Source organism: Catharus ustulatus, chromosome 15, assembly GCF_009819885.2.
Source record: "Catharus ustulatus isolate bCatUst1 chromosome 15, bCatUst1.pri.v2, whole genome shotgun sequence".
Taxonomy (NCBI): domain Eukaryota; kingdom Metazoa; phylum Chordata; class Aves; order Passeriformes; family Turdidae; genus Catharus; species Catharus ustulatus.
Window position 1 is genome coordinate 17,887,122 of NC_046235.1, and position 24,194 is coordinate 17,911,315.

The 24,194-nt window shown below is 46.5% G+C and overlaps 1 protein-coding gene across 3 annotated transcripts; it reads left to right on the forward strand.

Annotated features, from left to right (window-relative positions):
* SLC26A2 (solute carrier family 26 member 2) lies at nt 1–17,498 on the forward strand. 3 transcript variants are annotated; one of them, XM_033073290.1, is made up of 4 exons: nt 1–403; nt 640–671; nt 9,925–10,551; nt 13,879–17,498. In XM_033073290.1, the coding sequence occupies exons 3-4, from the start codon at nt 9,937–9,939 to the stop codon at nt 15,373–15,375; spliced, it is 2,112 nt and encodes a 703-aa protein (XP_032929181.1). In that variant the 5' UTR covers nt 1–403; nt 640–671; nt 9,925–9,936; the 3' UTR covers nt 15,376–17,498. The 3 variants fall into 3 exon arrangements, 2 of the variants coding, with proteins under 2 accessions (XP_032929181.1, XP_032929180.1); XM_033073289.1 differs by lacking the exons at nt 1–403; nt 640–671 and adding an exon at nt 4,907–5,126; XR_004419507.1 differs by lacking the exons at nt 9,925–10,551; nt 13,879–17,498 and adding an exon at nt 1,523–1,910 and having other exon boundaries at nt 1–671.
* Nucleotides 17,499–24,194: the final 6,696 nt, after the last annotated feature.

Here is a 24,194-nt window from a genome sequence, read left to right on the forward strand (position 1 = left end):
ACCCCAATCCCAGCTGGTGGCAGCTCCTTCCACTGGGCTGAAGGGGCTGATGTGGGGTCTGAGAGTGCTGGGGAGGGCAGGGGGCAGGTTTCTGTGGGCAACAAGGAAAAAGTCTTGTGCAAGTGCAAGGACAACAAGGGAAAAGTCTTGTGCAAGTGCAAGATGCTCTGATGTGGTTTCCTGCTCCCATCAACTTGCCAAGTTCTGGGTGCTCAGTCCCACTGTCAGGAAACATCCTCTGTGTTTGCCAGCCCCATCCTCTCCTGGTTTCTCTCAGACCATGAGATCCAGGGGACAGTACCCAGCCCTATCCTTGAGTTCATTGCCAGCTTTGGAAACCATTCTTCTCAATTTTTTTTTGTTTTTTTTAGTTAGAACTTGCCAACTAAATGAAGACCAGAAGGTAAGTCCTTTTCTTTACTTACAAAATGTTCTCTGCAAATTTCTCTGTTGTTCATTTAAGAACTGCATGTCCTGCACTTTCCTGCTCCAGTTTCAAGGAGACCTAAGCAGAGTCTCCAAGGCTGTCCCCCACCTTAAAAGAAGGGAGTCAGATCTATTCACATCTCTTGTTCTGCTATTAGCAAGATGTGATTTGTGTTTTACAAGGCTCTAACATTCAACACCATTTCTTTACAGCAAAGCTTGTCCTACTGATACCTCTCCAGAATGTAAGTGTTCAAAAATACCATTTGTTCCTCAGGACTCTGGCTTGGGGCAGTGAATCTTGCAGAGAAATTCTCCCACCTAACAATGTGATCAGCATTTTGTTGCATGTATCTCCTGTCCTTGCCAGAGCATGCAGCCTCAGGGCACAGCTCTTGAAATCTGCACTAGGCAGAAATCTCTGGGAACTCACCAGGGAAATAGTTTATCCTCAGCCTGAGGGAGACACTGGGTTTGCTTCAGCTCTCAGGAAAACTCTGAGAGTTCCAAGGAAAGACCATGGAGGGGTTCTCACCAACTGGGCAGGAGCTGGAGCAAACCCAGTACCTGAAAATGTTCCCTAGACAAATCCAAATGATGCAGGAGATATGAAATGTGTGAACAGCATTTCTCTGCAGATAGCACCAGTCCAGTGCTCAAATATCTATCTGCTGGGCACAGCAGGGCATCTTTTCTACAAGCTTTTTAAAATACATGTTATTTAGAAGTTACACAAAAGATTTAAAAAAAAAATATTCTTTTAATTGCTACAACTAAAGTTCAGTTTGCAAATTATTTTCTTCTTAATTCATAAATTCAAAAGAAAATCTTACATTCTTCACCACTTTTTAACCTTTGGAGCAAATCTAGAGGTACGTTTTTTAATCAGTGTATATGTCCATTTATTTGTCTTGTGAGCTCAGTGGCTCTGCTCTGTACAGAACCAGACACTCACTCAAAACAGGTCAGGGAAAAGAAATGTTTTTTCTGAGACAAAGCAATGTTTTACTTGGAAGCAACTTGTCAAATATGTTATAAAATATTACTTTATTTTACAGTAAATGAAACTTTTTCATCTTGTTTATTCCTATTGCAGGAAAGCATCATGTAGGAGGAGCAACATAGATACTTGCTTGGGAATTTTGATTCTCTTAGGCCCAGACGTAAGAGAGATGTGAAAAACATGTCAGAACTGAGATGGAAAGAAAAACTTAAATATTATCCAAAATTACCTCTAATAATGAGAACCTGCCATGTGTTTTGATCTCCCCTCCTACCTTACATTCAAATCAATTCTGTAACGTGAAAATTTTTTAGAAGTGCTAAGAATTAACATGAACATAAGAAAATCTCCACCTGCTGCTGCATTGAAAACTGTGGACTGTATCATCTCAGGGGTCTAATTATACTTTTGTACAATGATTTGTGGTGCCTTTGTCAATGTGTGGCTGAATAACCAAATAAATGGCTCTAGATACACGTAAGCAAGGCTGGAGGATTTCATACCAGCACCAGGAATTAGAATTAGAATTAGAATTAGAATTAGAATTAGAATTAGAATTAGAATTAGAATTAGAATTAGAATTAGAATTAGAATTGTTGAGAGCATTTTTTGTGGGTAGACCCCAAGAAATCAAGGCTGAAGTTCTCTGTGCTTTTGCAGGACTTGTGGCTACAACTTTGTCCTGTCACTTGTGATAATCAACATGTACCTGATCTCAGGGATTGAAAATAAACACAGCAGTCAATCTCAGATTTAGAGTAATATCTCTCTTCCTGCTTTAAATGGATTTTCCAGCTGTGCTGTGTGCTCAGTCCTGGCTCTGCTGCACCCATCCATTGTCAGCATAACAGAAAGTGCGCGGCTGAATTTTGGGAGCTCAAGGTGACTTTGCAAATAATTCCTTCCTGTTCCATGCCAGCAAGGCACAAAGGACAGCTGCTCTGAGCCACTCAGGTGAGGTAAAAGAAACGAGCCTGTCCTTCAGCACTTTCCTGACTTGGGCTTCTCTCTGCCAGCTGAAGGAGCAGCCAGTGCAGGTCAGTGCTGCTGCAGACAGAGCTCCTGCAGTGCTGCAAATCCCTGCAGACAGCAACCCTCACTCAAACGTGGGATTTGTAATCCTGCTGCAGGCTCACAAAGCTTTTGGATAAATATGAGTATCTAGGAAGGTGGAATTTCTGAATTGGTGGGGCAGTTTAATTCCCTCATACATTTGCTCGTTTGCAAAGAGACTCCTCGGAATTTGTGACTTGTTTTAATGTTCCATGCCTTAGCCTTGAGGAAGCAAAGAGCTGAAAGACTGGATGAAAGCAGGGTAAGAAAATACACTGAGTCCAGCAATTACTTAACTAAGCATTCTAACACACATCAACACTCTGAAAATTTTATCACCTAATTACTTCTTAACTCTAGGCGACAATATTGGACCATGACACACAGTGAGAGTGCAGCAATCCTGCACAGATGTTTGTGCAGAACACTCTTTCTTGATTGCAGCATAATTGTGACATGCACAGTCCTGAGATATGGACAGGGTTTATTTCTTTTTGATATTTTTATGGCTTAAGTTTTGATTACCTAAGAACTCTGATTCATTGCATCTTTCCTTTTGTATTACGCCCTCTTCCCTCCAACCAGTCAATTTTTCCTTGGCATTTGTCTCATCCTTGATGGAAGCATTTAAAAGCAGCTCATTTTAGCTCTTCGTTTTTGGTTTTGCCAAGCATTGAACAATGTGACTGAATTAAATTAAATGCATTTCAAGCATTAGGATGGGCTTTTTTCTGTTACTTAGTCTGATGGGTTTTCTAAATCAGTCAGACCTGCCACACATAGACCTGTGTGTGACATCTAATTAATTGGGATTTTTTTTCTTTTAATATAATGTTCCAAGAAGACATTATTTCCCTGTTTCTTCCGTGATGTATTGGATGATCCAAGTTTTTCCACAGTCTGTGCTTCTAGAACAAGAATGAAAATGCTGGAACACCCGTGGCTTTGGGTTTGTGATTTCTTATTAGGATTCTGCAGAGTCCCCACACAAAAGGCTTTGAATGCTTTTGTCATAGATGTCACTGCTCCCAAGGATTTGCTCTGGTTGTGTTGGAGTCACCATATACTTCAAACTCCAAACTCCAGTGGAAGTCCCTGAAGGGATTGGGAAGTCAGTCACTGATGTTTTTGACAATGGACAGTCAGGGGAGAGGGAGGGAGCTCTTCTATTTCCATTGCAATTGCCTGTTCTGGTTACCATGACATCTAATAAACCCTCATGGAGAAGGGAAATGTTTTCTATGGAAATACTCAGTATTTCTGCAGTAAGATTTACAGCATTTGCTTAACACTGCAAGACAAGAGCATGAATTCTGCAGGCTTGAAGTTGGCTTCGTTTGCTCCAGTTGTGTATGGACGGGGTTTTTTGACAGCTCAAGGTTCCACCTGGAATGCAAATATTGGGCAATGTTTGAACTTCAGAAGAAACGTCTGCTTTTCTGTGCAGTGGGGAGGGGAAGGCAGACAGGGCTGGGCATGGCCCCTCCGACCTTGACTCTCGAGCGCAGAGACAAGAGCTGAGCATTTAACATACCTGGGGGTTTTCAATTTTTTAACATTGCCAAGGATCCTTCATCCTCCCCAGCTTTTTAATGAACCCTGGTGATACCCTAGAGCAAAAAGGGGCCAGACAGTGTCACTGTTCCAGACCTGCACAAAGTTTAATCTCACTTCACATTATCAACCCTATACTTTCCATTGAAAAATGAAGGACCCAGGAGCAGCTTTCCCGGGAGCAGCTTTCCAGGAGCAGCTTTCCCCGGAGCAGCTTTCCAGGAGCAGCTTTCCTAGGAGCAGCTTTCCCGGGAGCAGCTTTCCAGGAGCAGCTTTCCAGGAGCAGCTTTCCTAGGAGCAGCTTTATCGGGGCAGCTTTAGTGGGGCAGCTTTCCCCGGAGCAGCTTTCCAGGGGCAGCTTTCCCAGGAGCAGCTTTCCAGGGGCAGCTTTCCTAGGAGCAGCTTTCCAGGGGCAGCTTTCCCAGGAGCAGCTTTCCTGAGAGCATCTTTCCAGGGGCAGCTTTCCCAGGAGCAGCTTTCCCAGGAGCAGCTTTCCCAGCAGCAGCTTTATCGGGGCAGCTTTAGCGGGGCAGCTTTAGCGGGGCAGCTTTCCTAGGAGCAGCTTTCCTAGGAGCAGCTTTCCCGGGGGCAGCTTTTCCGGGGGCAGCTTTCCCAGGGGCAGCTCTCCCAGGAGCAGCTTTCCTGAGAGCATCTTTCCCAGGGGCAGCTTTCCTAGGAGCAGCTTTCCTAGGAGCAGCTTTAGCGGGGCAGCTTTAGCGGGGCAGCTTTCCTAGGAGCAGCTTTCCCAGGGGCAGCTTTTCCGGGAGCAGCTTTCCCAGGGGCAGCTCTCCCAGGGGCAGCTCTCCCAGGAGCAGTTTTCCCAGGAGCAGCTTTCCCCGGAGCAGCTTTCCCCCGGCCTCCCGTGCCCGAATCCCTTCGGAAGTGACCCGGGGCGGGGGCTGGAAGGGGCGCGGCTCTGCCCGGCCCTGCCTGCCCGGAGCGGGGCGGTGCTCTGTCCGTCTGTCCCTCCGTCTGTCTGTCCCTCCGTCTGTCTGTCCCTCGTTCTGTCTGTCCCTCGGTCCGTGTGTCCGTCTGTGACTCTGTCTGTGACTCTGCCCGTCGGTCCCAGGGGCCCGGGGAGCCGCGGGCGGTGAGTGCCGAGGGAAGGGGGGCGGGCAGGGGCCGGGGGACAGCGGGGTCCGGCTCGGCCCCTCCTGGGCTGCAGGAAGCGTTGGGAAGAGAGGAAAATGCCCATGGAAGCCGTGGGGAAGCTGGGTAGGAAGGCAGTGAGACCCCGAGGGTGAAAGTGTTGAGTTAAATTGTTGCTCTCACTTTCCTTTTCGCTCTGCCAGGACCGTAAATGTTGCTCTGGCTTCCCGAAGCGCTCAGCAGAACTCCGCCGTTCCAGGGTGTGCGCAGCGTGCGCGGTTCTTCTTGCAGGTTTTTATAAATTTTATTAATCTGTGGTAATTCCAACACGACAACCCACGCAGTTGCATTGTGCGAGTGGGCTCCCCTTGGTTTGGGAGCCTGGGCAGTGCGGGATGCCCTGGGCTGAGCTGGCATCTCCACCGGAGGAAATTGCTTTGGGCAGCTCTTCCTCAGCCCATCCTCACTGGATGCTCAGCTGCTCATGTTCCACCTTTCCCTGCGAAGAGAAAGGGAGGGAGAAGGGCCCTAACACAGGAATAACTTGGTGCAAAGAAAGCGATAAGAAATCCATCAGAAATGCGGGTGGGATGAAGCTGCTGCAGGGATCTGCTTTGGCCAGGGCAGGGCTGCCAAAACGCTCAGCTGCACTTGGGAGTGACACAACTTCCCTGAATGTCCCTGCCGGATTCCATGGGATCTGCCCCAAAAACGCTGCTCGGGAGAAACGAGGAGATCCCATGTTTGGGGTAGGAGCAGATCCCATAATTCACAAAAGCGAGGTTTTATTGTCTGGCTTTGCAGGTTTTCCCACTTGAGCGGATGGCTGTGCCAAAAGTGAGGCAGCTCTGTTTCCACGTGTGTCCCTTAAACGTGGTTTTCATTATTCGTGTTATTTTCAGTCCTTTGTGGAAGTAAATGTTTGTGGCTTGAATGTTTTGCTGGAGGATTTTGTCAAAAATGCAAGGCAGTGTTGTTCCTGCTTATCTGGGTATTATCAGGGTAATATTGAATTTCCTTATTGCTCCACAGCAGTAAAAACATTAATTGAAAAAGGCCGTTGTCAGACAAGAGAAAGGTCAAACATTTAGTTGTCAAAATATTGTGGTGTTCTTTCCTGTTCTGTTCTTTGGGGGGGCATTTTCTAAGGGCCCAGCTCTGCTTCAGTTTGTATGGAGCTTGGATTTCTGATCCACCTGCTTCTCTTATACAATTCTCCAGAAAACGTTCATGTCTTTTTAGATTATGGATTTATTTTTTTTTAGTGCATGTAGATTCTCCTGTGTAGCAAGGGGTACATGAGGATGGGGGGTGATCACATAAATGTGATCATTTAAACATAGAAAACTAAGGAAAACTGAGATGGGTGTTGTAGAAAAAATGCTTTAAATTTAGTTTCTACTCTGAAATGCTCACATCTGAAGTTTCACCTTGCAGTAGTTATTTCAGCAGGTGAGTGAGATTCACAACCCATTTTTCTCTTACTCTCAAGGTGACTCTGATCTGCCACAGACAAATGAAGTCCAAGCCAGCCCTGGGCTGCAGGTAGTGCTCCCCCAAAAACAGAAGCCAGGCAGATGCTACCACATCATGGGATCAGAAAGAAGGGCCCAGATGGGCTCCAGAAATAGTCTGGAGGTCTGATGACTTTTAGAGACTGCAGGACCTCCCTGTATCTTTATTTTATGGCAGTCAGTTGATAACAGATACTGGAAATTTCCTCAGTTCTGTCTTGTAGTATTTTTTTTTTATCTTAAGCGGAGTTTGTGGTAATGAGACACCCCCTGAAAGGCTAAAAGGAGTGATAAAAGTGAATTCTAGGTTGTGTGTAAATAGCAGCTTTCAGAATAAAGACCACAGCAGTTCATTTTTCAAGTTAAATGTACAGAATGTCCTTCAGTGTCCAAACCATGAACCAAAGGGGTTTTCTCAGGGTTGGATTTTTTTAATGTTTAAGAACAAAATCCAGTTTTATTAGACAAGCCTGGCCTAACGGTTCCAAAATTAATACAGGGCAGCACTTTGAGGCAGAAAAGTGAAATGAGTGTTGGAAATTGTGTCATTTCCTGGCTTTTCCCACTATCCTGACATGGCAAGGGGCAGGACTGCCTGGTGAAAGGTCCTTTTCATGCCACGGACAGAAAGCTGTCATGCAGGTCAGCACAAAGACCCAGTGTGTGCTCAGAGTTCTGGAGCCAAAAAGGTTTTTACTTAGAACATTTCCCTACTGTCTGGGCACAGCTGAAACCCAGGCACCCCCTCTGTGCAGATGTTTTACAGCAGCACCAAACTGAGCTCTCTGGGGTTTGTCTTGGCACATTTAAGAAACTTCCCAGGTTTGAGTGAGCTGCCTTGGAGGAGGCACAGAAGGAATCAGAAGGATTTTCACTACTGAAATCTTCACTAAAATCTCAGAAAACAAACTCATTGCTACACATAAAGTATGGGTTGAATTTTTTTTTTCCCCCTCAGCTTTTACAGTGTTGATTCGCTGAGCTTTGGGTGGGTGAGCAGCCTTTTGATTTGTAACACTGTGCTGGTAAAACAAATAAAACTTCTTGAGCAAATACAGCTCCAGAATGTGCTTTTGCAAAGTGGAGCTGACACAGGCTTTTGTATCACTCCCTTGGTTCTCACTGTGTATTCAGGGGAGTTGTGAGGGCTGTAAATCATCCCTGAGCACACTTTGCAGTCCTGTACAGATTGGAAAACTGCAAGGCAGGGGTGGGGGTCTCCTCCAGGTGTGATCACTGTGTCATCCTGAGCATGCCCCTTCTTGCGGGGCAGTTTCTTCATTTAAAAATCCTGATTCTTCCTGTGGCTCTGGAGGTGGCACTCAGTGCTGGGCTGGGGACAGGGTGGGCTGGGAGGGCTTTTCTAACCTCAGTGATCCTGGGTATTACAGCAGGGTGGGATGCAGGCAGGATTTGCTATCAGACAGCAAATCCATCCCTGCTGGTGCCATTTGAAACCCTCCTTCAGTACCAGTTTAGGGACAGCCAGCAAAGAGTGCCTGGGTTTGGTTATTTGGGAGGGTGCAGGAGCTCACCCACCAAAGAGATGCTCCCTGTCTGGGTCTGTGGTGAAAGGAAACACCTTTGGGAGTCCAGCATGGAGCAGGAGATAAAACAGAAACTCCTCCCTGAGCTCCTGTCAGCATCTGCCCTGTGTTGGCTTTAGGTGTATCTGCAGCTCCAGGGATGAGGACACAGTGTGAGCTGACACTTGGATTAGTTGGGTGGAATTATTTTCTAATTGGTTCTAGAAGTCTCTGAAGAAGCCATTCTAAATATTAAAGTTCTGTAGTTGGCTCTGCTCTCGTGGGTTCCTTCTGCCCAGGCTGTCCTAAGGCAGCAGGCACCACACAAAATCAACTTCTCTCACTTCTCCCTCCCATATCTTTGGGAAACTCACACTGCAGGGTGCTTACAGTGAGTGTTTTAATTAGGAAATATTTCTGTACCAGCCCTGGCCCAGCTGCCCAGGGAAGTGCTGGAGTCCCCATCCCTGGAGGGATGTAAAAGATGTAGATGTGGCACTTGGGGACATTGAATTAGGGGAGCCTTTGGCACTGCTGGCAGTGGTTGGGCTGGATGATCTCAGAGGGATTTTCCAACCTGGATGACTCCACAGTTCTGGGATGCTCTAGCTACGTGTGAAATGGTGATTAAATGAACACATTCTGAGGCAGACCCAAGGGGCATCCTTAGCACTGCCAGTTCCAGGAGCAATTTATTAATTGGTACGATTAATTCAGGACAATTGGACAATTAATTGGGCAATTAATTCAGCAGTGCACATTCCATGGGCAGTAGTCTGGCTGATGTTTGCAATGCACATGAGCAGCACATAAAATCCACATTGTCCTTGGCACTCTGGGACTGCAGTGCCAGCAAGGGAAGCCTGGCAGTGCCAATTCTCAGGGTTCTCTGGCTGAAATGGTCTCCCTGTGCTGGTGGTACCAGCTACTGGGGCTTAAGGAGTTTTCTGGAGAATTCTGGATGTTTTCTGAAGGTGGGAGAGCTGTGTAAGTGCTGCAAGTTTCGTTAGGGTTTGTCTCATCAAGATTTAGCTCTTTCCCAGTCAGGCAATATTTCCCAGTGTTAAATTATTGGTGTAATTGCCCTGTTTTACTCTCTGTGGGCAGTTTGGACTAGAGCACCAGTTCCAGCAGAAGTGTCCCACCTGCCTATCTGTGTCCATTAATATGCTTTCCACTTGTGTACATTATTTTGATCAGGTGCAATTTCCTTGTAAAACCAGCTTTTCCAAAGTGTGAAGTGCTTTTTTTTTCAGAGTGCCACGAGCTGTAAAAAAGCCACCTCTTAGGTAACCAACCTTTACAGTATTTGGCAGGCATCACTGCATTTAAAAAAAACAAAAAACAACCCACAAGAGCTGTGCTTTGCTGTAAATGTCCTACCTGCTGTTAATTTTCAGCAGCTGAACTGGAGTGGCTGTGGCACTACAATAACCCCTCTGTCTGGCTGTGCAAGGTGGAACAGGCTGCAGGCAGGGATTTTCTCAAGGAATCCTCCCAGGAAGGCAGAGCTGCTGCATTCCTGTGCATGTCCCAACCCTGCCAGCAGCAGGTGTGTTCCACGGGGTAGCAGTGACCTGGGAAAGGTCACTCCTTGCTTCACAGGGATACAGGGTGAGGCTCATTCCCTTGGGAATGTTTGCTTGGGAATTGCTTTCTCCCTGCTGAGCTGAGGGTTTCAGCCTTTGCTTTTCATAAATGTGCAAGTCTCACGTTGTACATTCATTTTTGGTTTAATGGTCTGTCTTTGTGTTTTCAGTGAGTCCTGGTGATGGCAGCAATGACAGAGACCAACAACATCCATGCAGTGATGGAAGGGCCAGAAGGAGATGATGCCAAGTGCAGTTTCCATCAGAGAATATTCCTGGAACCCCAAGAGAAGAAGAGTAACATGAAGGCTCTGCTGGTTAAGCAAGCAAAGAAAACTTGCAGCTGCACCCCTGCCAAAATTAAAGATTGTGTTCTGGGGTTTTTCCCCATCTTACAGTGGCTTCCTAAATACAAACTCAGGGAGGATCTCCTGGGGGATGTCATGTCTGGTGTGATTGTGGGGGTCCTGCTGGTGCCACAGTCCATTGCCTACTCTCTCTTGGCAGGGCTGGAGCCCATTTATGGCCTCTACACCTCCTTTTTTTCCTGCATAATTTACTGCATCTTCGGCACCTCCCGCCACATCTCCGTCAGCATCTTCGGCGTGGTGTGCCTGATGGTGGGGCAGGTGGTGGACAGGGAAGTGGAGAGAGCTGGCTTTGACCTGGATCCAGTGCTCAGTGTCCTGGGAGGGGACAGGAACAGCACCAGGAACGGGACAGAGCCGCTCTGTGACAAGAGCTGCTACGCCATGGCCGTGGCTGCCACCATGACCTTCATCTCTGGAGTTTACCAGGTAAGGGCAGCACACACTGCTGCTGTTGGGCTCAGATTAAAGATAGAAATGAGATGAGACATCTCTTGGATGGTCACTGGGAATTTGAGACTTTCTGTGCTGGCACTGACCCCCAGGAGAACACTGCATTTGACCTGAGGCTGTGGAGAAGGATTTTAAAATTGAGTGATGGGACTGGGATCATGGGTGTGCAGTTTGAATAGAAGTGTGTGATATCACATGGGGGAAAATTTAGATTTTAAGGGTTTAGAATATGGTAATATATAGAAAGCAAGATGGAGGTTTTAGGGCAGAGGCTTGTCCTTCTTCTTCACCTTCTTCACCTTCATCACCTCCACCTTCTTCTTCTTCACCTTCTTCTTCACCTTCTTCTTCTTCTTCTTCACCTTCTTCTTCTTCTTCTTCACCTTCTTCACCTTCATAACCTTCACCTTCTTCTTCACCTTCTTCTTCTTCACCTTCTTCTTCACCTTCTTCTTCTTCTTCTTCTTCTTCTTCTTCACCTTCTTCTTCACCTTCTTCTTCTTCTTCTTCTTCACCTTCTTCTTCTTCACCTTCTTCACCTTCATCACCTTCACCTTCTTCTTCTTCACCTTCTTCTTCTTCTTCACCTTCTTCTTCTTCTTCACCTTCTTCTTCACCTTCTTCTTCTTCACCTTCTTCTTCTTCTTCACCTTCCTCTTTTTCACCTTCTTCTTCTTCACCTTCTTCTTCACCTTCTTCTTCTTCTTCTTCTTCACCTTCTTCTTCACCTTCTTCTTCCCCTTCTTCTTCCCCTTCTTCTTCACCTTCTTCACCTTCTTCACCTTCCTCTTTTTCACCTTCTTCTTCTTCACCTTCTTCTTCATGGCTCTGGGTGGTATTGTGTAATTGGATAGAAAATTCCACCCATTGCAGGCCATGGGTGGTTGGTTATTGGGTTAAAAGTAAAAATAATTTAGGTGGCATTTCTTAATTGGACAGTTTATCCTTAAAAGGCCTTGTAGAAAGAGAGATAGAGCTCCATTTTTAGCTTGTTAGCTTGAAGTGCTGTAAAACTCAGGGTTTGTGACACTGTAAAATAGATAAGGACTAATAAACATCTGAGCCCAAACAAGAAATGCCATCTTGCTCGTTTAATCCTGACCCTGGCAAAAAGAAGACAAAGACTTGACACAACATCTGGGTTATTTTTGTGCAGAATAATTAAATTTTATTGTGGATAGTTCATTTTTATATGTCATTAGAAGGTACTGTGTTTGAATGTCCTTGATTAGTAATTTAGTGAAACTCAATGCATTGATTGGAAAGAGTTATTGAACATCTCTATCAAATTTTGCTGGTTTTAGATAGTTTTCATATTTTCTTCACAGGTTCTCATGAGATAAATTTCTTGTTTTTTTAAGTGCAACTTGTTTTTTTTCACAAAAACAGGTTGTGATGCAAGTTGATTTTCATTCTTAGACTTTGTTTCTCATAGGAACTCAACAGGCTAACTTAATTCAGTTAAAACAGTAATAACACCTGATTTCACAAGACCATTTTTATTTCTTTGAAGTTTTATCTATTTACAACAGACAGGCAGGTGTGGTGTGCAAATAGCTGTAATTCTTCTGGAGGGGATGTCCCCATCCTGCTGGGCTTGCACGTACCCTCAGCCTGCACCTCAGGGCTGGAGGTCACTGCTGCAGGAAACTCCTCTGGGTGCTCTCCCCCTTTTTTAACAGCTTTTCCTGCCTGCACTGCTTCTCTTTGCCTTTCTTTTGGGGAGTGCTCCCCATTTTTAAACAGCTTTTCCTGCCTCCATTGTTTCTCTTCTGGGGACCTGCACCTCCAGCTCTCAAGGTTTGCTCACCACCCTCCTCGCTGTGGCCTGAAGCTCTGTTTATTTTCTTTTTTTTTTTTTTTTGCATTAGACCCCATTTCATCAGGCCAAAATCTGATGCACCAGCTCCTAATTCTAGTCATTAATAATTTGCCTTTAACAAAGAAAAATTTGGACAGCAAAAGTATCCCCAGCTTCCTTTTATTTGTAAATGTGCTTTTAAAACTTTGCTGTTTGCCCGTTTGAAGCCAAAACAATGGAAAGGATTCTACTGAGAGGACCCAATATGTTTTATATTTATACATCTCTCCTTATTTCCTAGAACTCACTGCTTGCCTAAATTAAAGCAGATTTCCTTGTTTTTAGAGTCTTATTCATTAACCAGAATGGGATTATTTTTAGCAGTGCTGCAGAGCTGTCGTATTTGGGTTTGTGAGTTCACATTCATTTGTTCTCATCTGCCCGGGGTGACAACCAATCAAAATGTATAGGAGGGGAGCAAAACATGTTTGTGATACTTTAAAACACAGGTTTTGGACACAACCTGGAACTTTCTGTACTGCAGGTTTGTGTTGAGTTATTTCAGAAATATTCTGGGCCTCCCAGGCTACGTTGGATTTCGGGTTTCATCTTTCATCCCTGTGGGATGGGTGCAGTTTTGGTGTTGTGAATTGTACTTATTATCCTTTGCAAGTACAAAAACAATTCAGTTTCTTTATCTGAAGAAATCAGATCAGTTTATCTTCTGTCTCTCTGAATATTAAGCATATTCTCTACAGGCCAACACCCTCAAATTTATTTTTTCAACCAAAATCAGAAACTTTACAATCAAATCATAAAAAGGAAATCTTCTCACACCAGTTAATACAGCCTAACTAGGCTAGCTAATCATTATTAATGTTTTACACAACCTTGAATTAATTATCAAGGCTGTAAGGGAGCCTTTTTGAGAGCTGTGAGCTGATTTCAGCCAGTCCAGCTCCCAAACCTGCCTTCTCTTCGGTAATTCTTTTTGATTCTCATGGAGTTCCCAGTTATCTCTGTTCCATATGACCTGCAGCAGATTTTGCAGCTCATTGCAGACTTTCTGAGTCAGAGGACAGTTGTTAGGACAGTTGTTACCCACAAGCTGTGGTTTTATTGCAGGCTCTGAACTCCAGGGTGAGGCAGATAAAGGCCAGAAAAGTTTTAGATCCTTGCAAAGTTCACAGAGTTTAGAGGAACTGAAAGAGAAATGGCAAAAGCAGACAGTGTTTCAAACGTGGGATTTGTTTTTCTTCCCCTAGGTTTTCTTTTTTTTTCTTTTCTCCCCACCAGGATGATTAGCAGAGCAAACAATAAACATTTTTTTAGGGCATGAAGACCCTCAAAAAGCCTGGTTTGAATACTGGAGACTTTTCTCCCTGCCCAGACCACACCTCATCCTCCAGGGCTGTGCACAGTGTTGTTTTTTTTTTAATTTCAGCTGATAAAATCTGTGGGATTTGTGTCCTGACATGTTGTGTGTGCTTGATTCCTTCCAGGTGGCCATGGGTTTCTTCCAGGTGGGCTTTGTCTCCGTGTACCTCTCGGATTCTCTGCTGAGTGGGTTTGTCACAGGGGCATCCTTCACCGTCCTGACCTCACAGGTCAAGTACCTGCTGGGGCTGGACATTCCCCGGAGCGGGGGCATCGGCTCCCTCGTCACCACCTGGATCAACATCCTCAGGAACATCCACAGGACCAACATCTGCGACCTCATCACCAGCTTCCTCTGCTTCCTGGTGCTCATCCCGGCCAAAGAGCTCAACGAACGCTTCAAATCCAAGCTCAAGGCTCCGATCCCGGTGGAACTCTTTGTGGTTGTGGCCGCCACTCTGGCGTCTCACTTTGGGAAGCTCAGAGAGAATTATGGCTCCAGCGTTTCCGGGCACATCCCCACTGGGTTTCTGCCACCACGCCCTCCAGACTGGAGCCTGATTCCCAACGTGGCGTTGGATGCCATCCCCATCGCCGTCATCGGCTTTGCCATCACCGTGTCTCTGTCGGAGATGTTTGCCAAGAAGCACGGCTACACCGTCAGGGCCAACCAGGAGATGTACGCCATCGGCTTCTGCAACATCATCCCCTCCTTCTTCCACTGCTTCACCACCAGCGCAGCTCTTGCCAAAACCCTGGTCAAGGAGTCCACGGGCTGCAGGACGCAGATGTCCGGCCTGGTGACCAGTTTGGTGATCCTCTTGGTGCTCCTGGTGATCGCGCCGTTGTTTTACTCCCTGCAGAAATGCGTCCTGGCCGTCATCACCGTCGTCAGCCTCCGCGGAGCCCTGCGCAAGTTCAGGGACCTGCCCAAGATGTGGCGCCTGAGCAAGGTGGACACGGTGATCTGGGGGGTCACCATGGTGGCCACGGCGCTCATCAGCACCGAGATCGGGCTCCTGGTGGGGGTTTGCTTCTCCATGCTCTGCGTCATCTTCCGCACGCAGCGGCCGGAGGCGCCGCTGCTGGGCTGGGTGGCCGAGTCGGAGACCTACGAGTCCCTCTCTGCCTACAAGAACCTGCAAACCAAGCCTGGAGTTGTGGTGTTCCGGTTTGAAGCCCCCCTCTACTACATCAACAAGGAGTGCTTCAAATCCACCCTCTACAAGCAAACCGGGGTCAACCCCGTGTGGGTGAAGGCGGCCAGGAAGAAAGCGGAGAAAAGGATGCTCAAGGAGAAGGAGGCGGGGTCTGGGGACAAGCAGAGCAGCATCCCCGTGGATTTGGGGTTGGAACCTGTGGGGTTTCACACCATTGTCATCGACTGCTGTGCCGTGCAGTTCCTGGACACGGCCGGCATCCGCACGCTCCAGGAGGTCTGCAAGGACTACGGGGACATCGACGTCCTCGTGCTGCTGGCCCAGTGCAACCCTTCTGTCAGGAGCTCCCTGCTCCGAGGGGAGCTCTTCAAAGAGGGAGAGGAGCACCTGCTCTTCCACAGCGTGCACCAGGCCGTGGACTTTGCCCTGGGCACGCGGGGGCACGGCGCTTCCAGGAACTAGCTGGGCAGGAGAGGGGATTGGAAGGAAGCCTGGGCAAACACGTGTGTGTGTGTGCAATCAGTGTGTGTGTGTGTGTGTGGAATCTGTGTGTGTGTGTGTGCTCAGGCAGCAGGGCAGGGTGCTGCCAGCACTGGGACTGTGCCACCTCTCTGCATTTACCTGCGGGTGCTGAAGGAAGGGAGTTCTTACCTCGGCTGTGGCCAATCTGCAAATCTGAGCTTTGCGTAGCGTCGTTCATCTCATCTCTTCTCTCTGGAGCTTTCTCAGTTCCACTCTTGAGTTGTGCTCGAGGCTTTTTTGCAGCTCTGTCCTTGTGGGTGAGGTGGGGATTTGGAGTAGGCTGGATGTCCTGTCCAGCTGAAGAATGAACCAACTCGTTTCTCACCGCTCCTTCTGGCCTGGCTTTCCATCACCACACCCTTGTGTTTGCCAAGGAATGGCTGCCAGGGACTCTGCTCTGGTCTGTACTGGGCAGTGCTTGATTTTGCAACCTCCCTGAATCTCAGATAGAGAAATCAAATCTGAACATGCAGGGAAATATCTAAATTAATATCTTTTAACCAAGCACCTCTCACCTCCAGAGGTTTTGGCACTGCCTCCTAATTCAGCCAGGCCACGAGGGCATGGTTATCTCATTTCTGCACAGGCCTAAACCTGCTTGTGCCCATGGAAATTCCAACCTGATTTTAATGATTTTTAATGATTGTTTTTTTTTTGTAGGTGACTCTTTAGAAGTCTGATTCCTTCTCATGGTCAGTCAATTGCTTTCCTAATATTTAGGAACTCTTTTGAATTGAGAACATTAGATGTGGAAAATATTTAGTTCTTTAATTTTAACCAAAAAAAGTCCTTTCTAGGCAGTTTTTTATGCCAGGCAGAGAGCACCAAAGTGAAAAGGGACAAATAGATTGTCCAACATCTGCCCAGATGTGTCCCTGTCACACAGACTTTGTGCATGAATGCAGGATTTATTGCCTGTACACCCTTCACCCTGTCCTGGACTTTATGCAATGGGAGTGAACAGATCATTGGAAAAGGAGCCAGGAAGATTCTTTCCTGAACTTCTTTTTTTACAAGTTCAGTGTAAATAGAGCTTTTTATTTAGATTTTAAATTATGTGGAAGTGAAGATTGCTTGTTCTTCATGCTGAAATCCAAGGGGAGGAGGAGATTCTCTTTCCTCACAGCAGTAGAAGACAATTGTGAAGGCAGAATTGAGAGGTTGCCAGCTTTTCCTGAATACCAGCTGTACACTGCACACATCCCTGGAAGAGGGTGCTTTCCTCCCAGAGGAGTTTACAGTCTGAATTTCAGGTGCTTCACAGCTTTTAAAAGGGAAAAGTGCTGTGTACAGACAACATCTCATCCTTAATCATTCTAAAATAATCAGCCAGAAGCCAAAAAAGGCGTAAAATACAATATGAATTGTGAAATGTTTACTAAATAGGAAGATATTTTGAGTTTTGTTGTTTTTTTGGTTTTTTTTCTGAGCAAGGGCCAGTAGCTATTCTCTTTTTTCTGTGAAAGCTGAATGTCATGGGTCATCCCACCCTGGGAGCCTCAAAGAAGGATGAGGCAGCAGGAAGATGAGTCATTTTTGTGTTAACTGAAATAAATTACGTTTTTTAGGACACCAGAGCAGCATGGAAGTACTGGGGGAGGTGAGGGGTGGCTGTAGCACAGCTTGGAAAAGGAGAACCTCAGTGCTCCCCACCCATTCCATGGTGAGGAAAGAATCCTCTAAGTCAGCAGCATTCAAACCCCAGAAATCTTCTGCATCAGCCTTGTTTACGAAGGAGATGAATCCCAAAAAGGAGATGAATCCCAGATTCTGCTTAATTTTTCTTGTGCTGCCATAACCTCCTGCATGAACATTTTTATTCTGGGCTGAGGATCCTTTGTGCAGCCCCCTGAGCCCCCCAAATGACCCTAAAGTCCCCCTAAAATGCCCCCCAAACCGACCCCAAGATTCCACAAAAAATGGCTCCAGATTCCCTGTAAAATGTCCTGAAAATCACCCCAAAAATGGCCTCAAACCCCCCAAAAATGGTCTCAAAAATTATCTGAAAAAAAGCCCCCAAATCACTTCTAAAATGTCCCTAAATGCCCCCACCGAGCCCCCCAAATTTCCCCAAAATCCCCAAAAATTGCCCCAAATCTCCCACCAAATCCCCTAAAAATGACCCCAAAATCCGCCCAAAATCCCCCCAAAACGGCCACAACTCCCCCTAAAATTCCTCAAAGAAAGTCCCAATATTCTTCCCAAAATCCCCCCAGAATTCCCAAAAACAGACCCCAAATGCCCCAAAACAACCTCAAAAACCCCCTAAAATGTCATCTCAATATTTCCCAAAATTGCCCTAAAATAACCTCAAAAAACCCAAAAATTTCATCCCAAAATAGCCCCAAAATCCTCAAAAATGTGCCCAAAAAACGGCCCGGGGGTCACGTGACCGGGGAGGTGGGGCCATGTGATGTCACATGGGGGTCACGTGGACGGAGAGGTGGGGTCATGTGACATCACATGGTTGGTCACGTGACATCACCTGGGTCATGTGGTTGGGGAGGTGCGGTCACATGACATCACCTGAGGTCATGTGGTCTGAGAGGCGGGGTCATGTGACATCACATGGTTGGTCATGTGACATCACTCGGGGTCACGTGGGCTGAGAGGCGGGGCCTCAAATTCACTGAAAGGGCTTCAAATTCAACCTGAAAATGCCCCAAAATTGCCTCAAAATCGCCCTAAAATTCCCCCAGAAAAGGCCCCAAATCGCTCCCCTAATCCCCTAAAAATGGCCCCAAAGTTCCCCCAAAATGGCCTCAAAAATTCCCTGAAAAAAATCTCCAGAAGTTGTAATCACCTGTGACCATGCACGGGTTTGTGTAACCAAATTCCAAACCTTCATTCATTAAAAGATGGCTTTGCAAATCCAGGAAGGGAGGAATAGCAATGTTAACTCCAAAATGGACCAGTGGGATGTGTATTTGTGGCTCCATGGCATTTATTTACATGAAAGCACAATAAAAGGGCCATTAAATGATTTTTCAGGCAATGAAATCAGATTATATCTAAAAGATGTGCTGAAGATTACCTGGAGCACTCTGCATTTGGCCTCAGTGCTGTTTGTGCAGCCTCCAAATTCCATTTCGAGCAAGACACAAGAAACCATTAAAATGCAACAGCAAAAGCAGGCAGGCAACCAAAATAAATACTTTTAATATTCTTATTAAAATAACATCCAGAGGTATCTATTAATGCACACTGCCCTGGCTAAAAGGGAACTGAAATAAATGGAATTTGCTAGAGAGTTCAGTGTAATAGAGATTCTTGGGAATTAACTGGAGATTAAAGCTTATTATGGCTGGAATTTCTCAGAACAGTGGGTTTCAGCCCTTTTCTTTTTTAGACCTGGAATAGTTTTTTAGCAGTGACATGAATCTGATTTGAGCACATTTTGCTTGCATTTGTTTATGGACCCTTTAAAGTAATGCAGTTTTATCTTTAGGAATTGGAAGTCACTGATTGGAAACTTTTCCTCTAAAGCATTTCTTTTATAAAGGAATTCCACGGATTGATGTATTTTGCTGCATGTGATGCATGCAGCAGCTGAATATTTCCATTTATGCTTTTGTGATATTCCTGTCCTGTCCTGGCAAGGGCTCTCCTGCCTTCTTCTGTTTGAAATGAGCAGTGCCAGGTTTTTTAAGGGTATTTTTTAAAGTTTTTATTTTTGCCAGGTGCATGTGCCAGGTTTTTTTAGGGAAATCTTCCATTCTCACATCTTCCTGAGCCTTCCCCCATCCCCTGAATCTGAAAACTGAGGGAAGAGGGTCCCTCAGAACAGCTGGGTTTGGGTTTTCCATCAGCCTGGGGAACCTTCAGAGCCCACTTCAGACTGGGAGCTGCTATAAATCAGTTCAGCTCTATTCCCAAATGTCCTGAGCAGCAGTTATCAATGTAAATGAAGAATTAAGAGATCATTAGCACGTTCATTAACGACAACAACAGAGCATTATGGAAATGAGCCCTCTCAGTCTCAGCTGTACTGGGAATGTTTTTAGCACTCTCCTGCTCAATTCCAGCCTGTTTTTCCCTCCTGTGTTGCTGCTGTGGCTGCGTGATGTCTAAGAAATGTTTCACCTGTCTGAGTGTTTTGACACGAAAAACATTTTCAGTCCGCTTCCCAAAACAGGAGCAGGCACTGCAGGGAGCACAGGGTTTATTTTGGGTTTATACTGGCATTGCAGGCTGGTTTTTGTGATGCTGTGATGCTGATTTTTTCAGCCACTGCAGCTCCCAAACACTGCAGGACCAACCCCCAGCCTCTGTTGTTATTGCAGATGTACAGTTTGCAATTTTCCAATTTGTTTTGCCTCAAGACACGGAATATTGACTGTAAACAGAAGAAGTTGTGTGTGTTGGTGTCCATGTGCCCTGCTGCTCAGTGCTCATGATATTTTGATAAAGCCACAGCTCCTGAATAATAAAGTGAGTGGAAAACAACCCCAGAATTCTGGAGCCCCAGCCTGGTTTGGGGCTGGCAGAGGATTTGTGGAGCTGTTTGTGCTGCCCAGGAGCCACAGATGAACCTGGGGGTGTCTTCATTATGAGATTTCTGAGATTTGGTGTCTTCATTATGAGATTTCTGAGATTTGGTGTCTTCATTATGAGATTTCTGAGATTTGGTGTCTTCATTATGAGATTTCTGTGATTTGGTGTCTTCATTATGAAATTTCTGTGATTTTGTGTCTTCATTATGGGATTTCTGTGATTTGGTGTCTTCATTATGAAATTTCTGTGATTTCTGTGATTTTTTGTGATTTTTGTGAGTGTGGCACCAGCCACTGTGCTGTGTGGAAATCAGGGATTTTGGGGTTTGTGGTTATTTATTTTTGTCTCAGTTTGGTCTCAGTCCTGGCCAGGCCAGCAGAGGAAGATTCTCCCTCCTGTAGAAATCTCAGCCACCTTTTATCTCTGCTTATTTCTTTTGCCAGGAGGTTCAGATCCACCAATTCTCAGTGAGAATTGCAGGCAGGAAAACACGCTGGGTTTAAGCCAGAGCCTTGTGCTGAGCTTGGTGAGCTCTGCCTGGGCTCTGTCCTAGCTCCAGGGTGAAACTCTTGAAGCAAAAATCTGTTTCAGGGCATTATCTTCTTTTGTGAGTTGGGTTCTTCCCACCTGCTTTGGAAAAGTGATTAAATGCTTGAAGTCATTGATATTTTAATTTTTTTTCCGTGGCTAAGCTGGTGAAGCTGGGCTGCAAATATTCCTGTGCTGCTCTTGCCATGCTGGGGCTTTGTGTGGCTGAGTTTGTTCTGCAGAGTGTGGGATGATGCTGTGGGACTCCAGCAGTGATGGAATTCCAACATTCCTGCATTTCTCCACACTAGAAGGGTTTGCACTGGGAATGACCTCGTTAAATCCCAAGAATTAATTACACTGGGTCATCATCTTCATAAGGCTTTGGAGGATCAGCTGCTCATGTGAAAAATCAACCTGATCTTTACAATTTCAGTCAAATTCTTTCTGAAGTGGAAATAATTCTGAGCCTTGCTTTTGCCTTTGAGATCATTGCAGTGCTAAAAGCAAGGCTTCTGCTGAGGTAAAATGGGAAATATTTCATATATATATATTTAGTTCATAGCATAATTAGCACCTATTTTATTTTCTAGAGATTCTATAAGCTAAGGCATAGTGTTAATCTTGGATGTGAAAATTCATCAAATATTTCAGCATTGGCTGCAGAAGCAAATTTCCATTTCCATGGTTAAATATTTGAATCCCAGCTCTGACAGCACTTAGTCCAGCTCCCAGGTGATCTAAAGACTCCACATTTTGTTGGGTTCGATTTTTTATATCTGATTTTTTACTTAAAGAAGTAGATTTTATCTATATTTGAAATGCAATTCAAACAGGGTTAAGGAGAGGTAAAATCTCATTTTTTATGACAAGCACATGATGCTTTGAGTCTTTAGTTTTGTGTTCCACCTCTAGTATGTTCTTGGTGTGTTCTGGGGTACGATTTTTTAATAATTGAAAATTCAGAATAATTTTAGACAGTCGTGAATAATCTTCTGCAGAACAACCAAAATGGCAAAATGTGCCTGGGGTTTGTTGGAGAAGCATTTTAACCAAACAGGACCTCAGGACTGGACTCAATCCCATTGGTCAGCACATCTGACCCCTTTACAAAATAATTTATGTGCTTTTGGGGTAAAATGTGGGGAAATTGTGCAGAAAAGATGATTTTATAGCGACCAAATGTTTGTAGGGAAAATTTGATTTTGTGTTGTGTCCATCCTGTGCCTGCTGTGCTCTCCCTGCCCTGTCCTGTCTGATTTTGTCCATTGTTATTTGTAACTGGAGATTTGTTAGCATGAGAATTTTCTATCCAATCTGGTAAAATCACTGGGATTTATTCAGCACAATTAAAAGATGAGATTGATGAAGTTGTTTTTGTTGTCAGACAAATTCTTGATCACGGGTTGGGTGAGGCTGGAAGGGACCTCAGAGGGTCTCTGGTGTCACCTCCCTGCCCCAGCAGGGCCATCCCAGGGCTCTGCATGTCCAGAACAGCTGGAATATCCAGGGGAGGAGACTCCATCCCCTCCCTGTGTCTGCTCAGGGTCCCCAAGGACAGCTCCTTGTCCCCCAGAACCCCCAGATTGTCCCCAGCTGTCCCCCCCAGCTGCTCCATGGGGTTGTTCAGGACCCTCAATCTGCCCTGGCTGAATTTCAGGCACTTCTTTGCCAATCTCTCCACCCTGCCCTGGCCCTTTGGGAGAGCAGCAGAGCCCTCAGGGGTGGTGGCTGCTCCTCCAGCTGTGTCACCAACCCCTCATGGATGGGTAAATGACACAGCAGGGCCAGCTCTGAGCCCTGGGGGCCACCAGCAGTGCCAGCACTGCAGCCTGACCCTGTGCAGCTGAGCAGGAGCCTGGCACCAGCCAGTCCTGCCAATGGTCCAGCCCACCCTGCAGGACCAGGAGGGACAGTCAAGGCACAGAGCTCTGCCTTAGAAGATGCTGCAGCTGGAAATTTTGGACAGAAAGGCCAGGGGTGATTGAGTGGGGAGTCCCAGCCCCTGTTTGCCCTGGCACTTCCCTGTTTGCCTTGGCAGGCTCTGCTGAGATATGGAGTGTACACACAGATGTGTGCCCTGTTCTATCACAGCTGTGCCCTGTTCTATCACAGCTCTGTGCTGTTCTATCACAGCTCTGTGCCCTTCTATCACAGCTCTGTGCTCTGTTCTGTCACAGCTCTGTGCTGTTCTGTCACAGCTCTGTGCTCTGTTCTGTCACAGCTCTGTGCCCTGTCCTATCACAGCTCTGTGCCCTGTTCTCAGCTCTGTGCTCTGTTCTCAGCTCTGTGCTCTGTTCTCAGCTCTGTGCTCTGTTCTATCACAGCTCTGTGCTCTGTTCTGTCACAGCTCTGTGCCCTGTTCTATCACAGCTCTGTGCCCTGTTCTATCACAGCTCTGTGCCCTGTTCTCACCTCTGTGCTCTGTTCTCAGCTCTGTGCTCTGTTCTATCACAGCTCTGTGCCCTGTTCTATCACAGCTCTGTGCCCTGTTCTCACCTCTGTGCTCTGTTCTCAGCTCTGTGCTCTGTTCTATCACAGCTCTGTGCCCTTTTCTCAGCTCTGTGCTCTGTTCTCACCTCTGTGCCCTGTTCTCAGCTCTGTTCTCTCACATTTGTGCCCTGCTCTCTCTGACAGCTCTGTGCCCTGTTCTCTCTCACATCTGTGCTCTGTTCTATCACAGCTCTGTGCTCTGTTCTCACATCTGTGCCCTGATCTCAGCTCTGTGCCCTGATCTCACAGCTGTGCCCTGTTCTCTCTCTCACAGCTCTGTGCCTTCTCTCACATCTGTGCTCTGCTCTCTCACATCTGTGCTCTGCTCTCTCACATCTGTGCTCTGTTCTCTCACATCTGTGCTCTGTTCTTTCAGCTCTGTGCCCTGTTCTCTCTCACATCTGTGTCCTGTTCTCAGCTCTGTTCTCTCACATCTGTGCCCTGTTCTCACATCTGTGCCCTGTTCTCTCTCTCAGCTCTGTGCTCTGTTCTCTCACATCTGTGACCTGTTCTCACAGCTGTGCCCTGTTCTCTCTCACATCTGTGCTCTGTTCTCTCTCTCAGCTCTGTGTCCTGTTCTCACATTTATGCCCTGTTCTCTGACCCACTGTGCACCCAGGGCATTTCCCATCCCAGGTAAATCAGGGCTCTGCTGGCACTTTCACCTTGCTGTGCCCCAGCTGCTCTGTGCAGCCAGGACAGGTCATGGCACTAATACCCACAGCACGTGGGGACAGTGATGTGCCAGGGAGCAGCACCCTGCTGTGGGACAGACTGAGCTCCTGAACGTGGGAATGGCCAGCTTTGGTTTGTACTTTACTACAGGTGCAGTTACAGCAGCTGGTATTGCATACTCAGCCTTGCACAACTGCTATTGTGGCTTTCAGTGCTCCCTGAGATAAATCAATCTGTGCCAGGGAGGCTCAGGGTGGATTTTGGGAAAGGTTCTTCCCCCAGAGGGTGCTGGGCACTGCCAGAGCTCCAGGAGCCTCTGGATGGATGCAGCACTCCCAGGGATGCACAGGCTGGGATTTTGGGGCTGTGCAGGGCCAGGAGCTGGACTCTGCTGGTCCTTGTGGGTCCCTTCCCTTTGGTTCTGTGGTTCCATCCCAGGTTCTGTGGCTTGCTCAGGCCATGGCCAGTGAGAGCCAGAAAAACCTGTGAGCAGCTGTGAGGGCAGTTCTGGGCAGTTCCTGTGACATTCTGTCCGCAAACGTGTCCTTGAGGGGATGGAAAAGACTTTT

Coding starts and splice junctions, on each gene's coding strand:
- SLC26A2 (XM_033073290.1), top strand. CDS start 9,937: ATGGCAGCAATGACAGAGACCAACAACATCCATGCAGTGATGGAAGGG. Junction 10,552..13,878: donor TCATCTCTGGAGTTTACCAG/GTAAGGGCAGCA, acceptor GATTCCTTCCAG/GTGGCCATGGGTTTCTTCCA.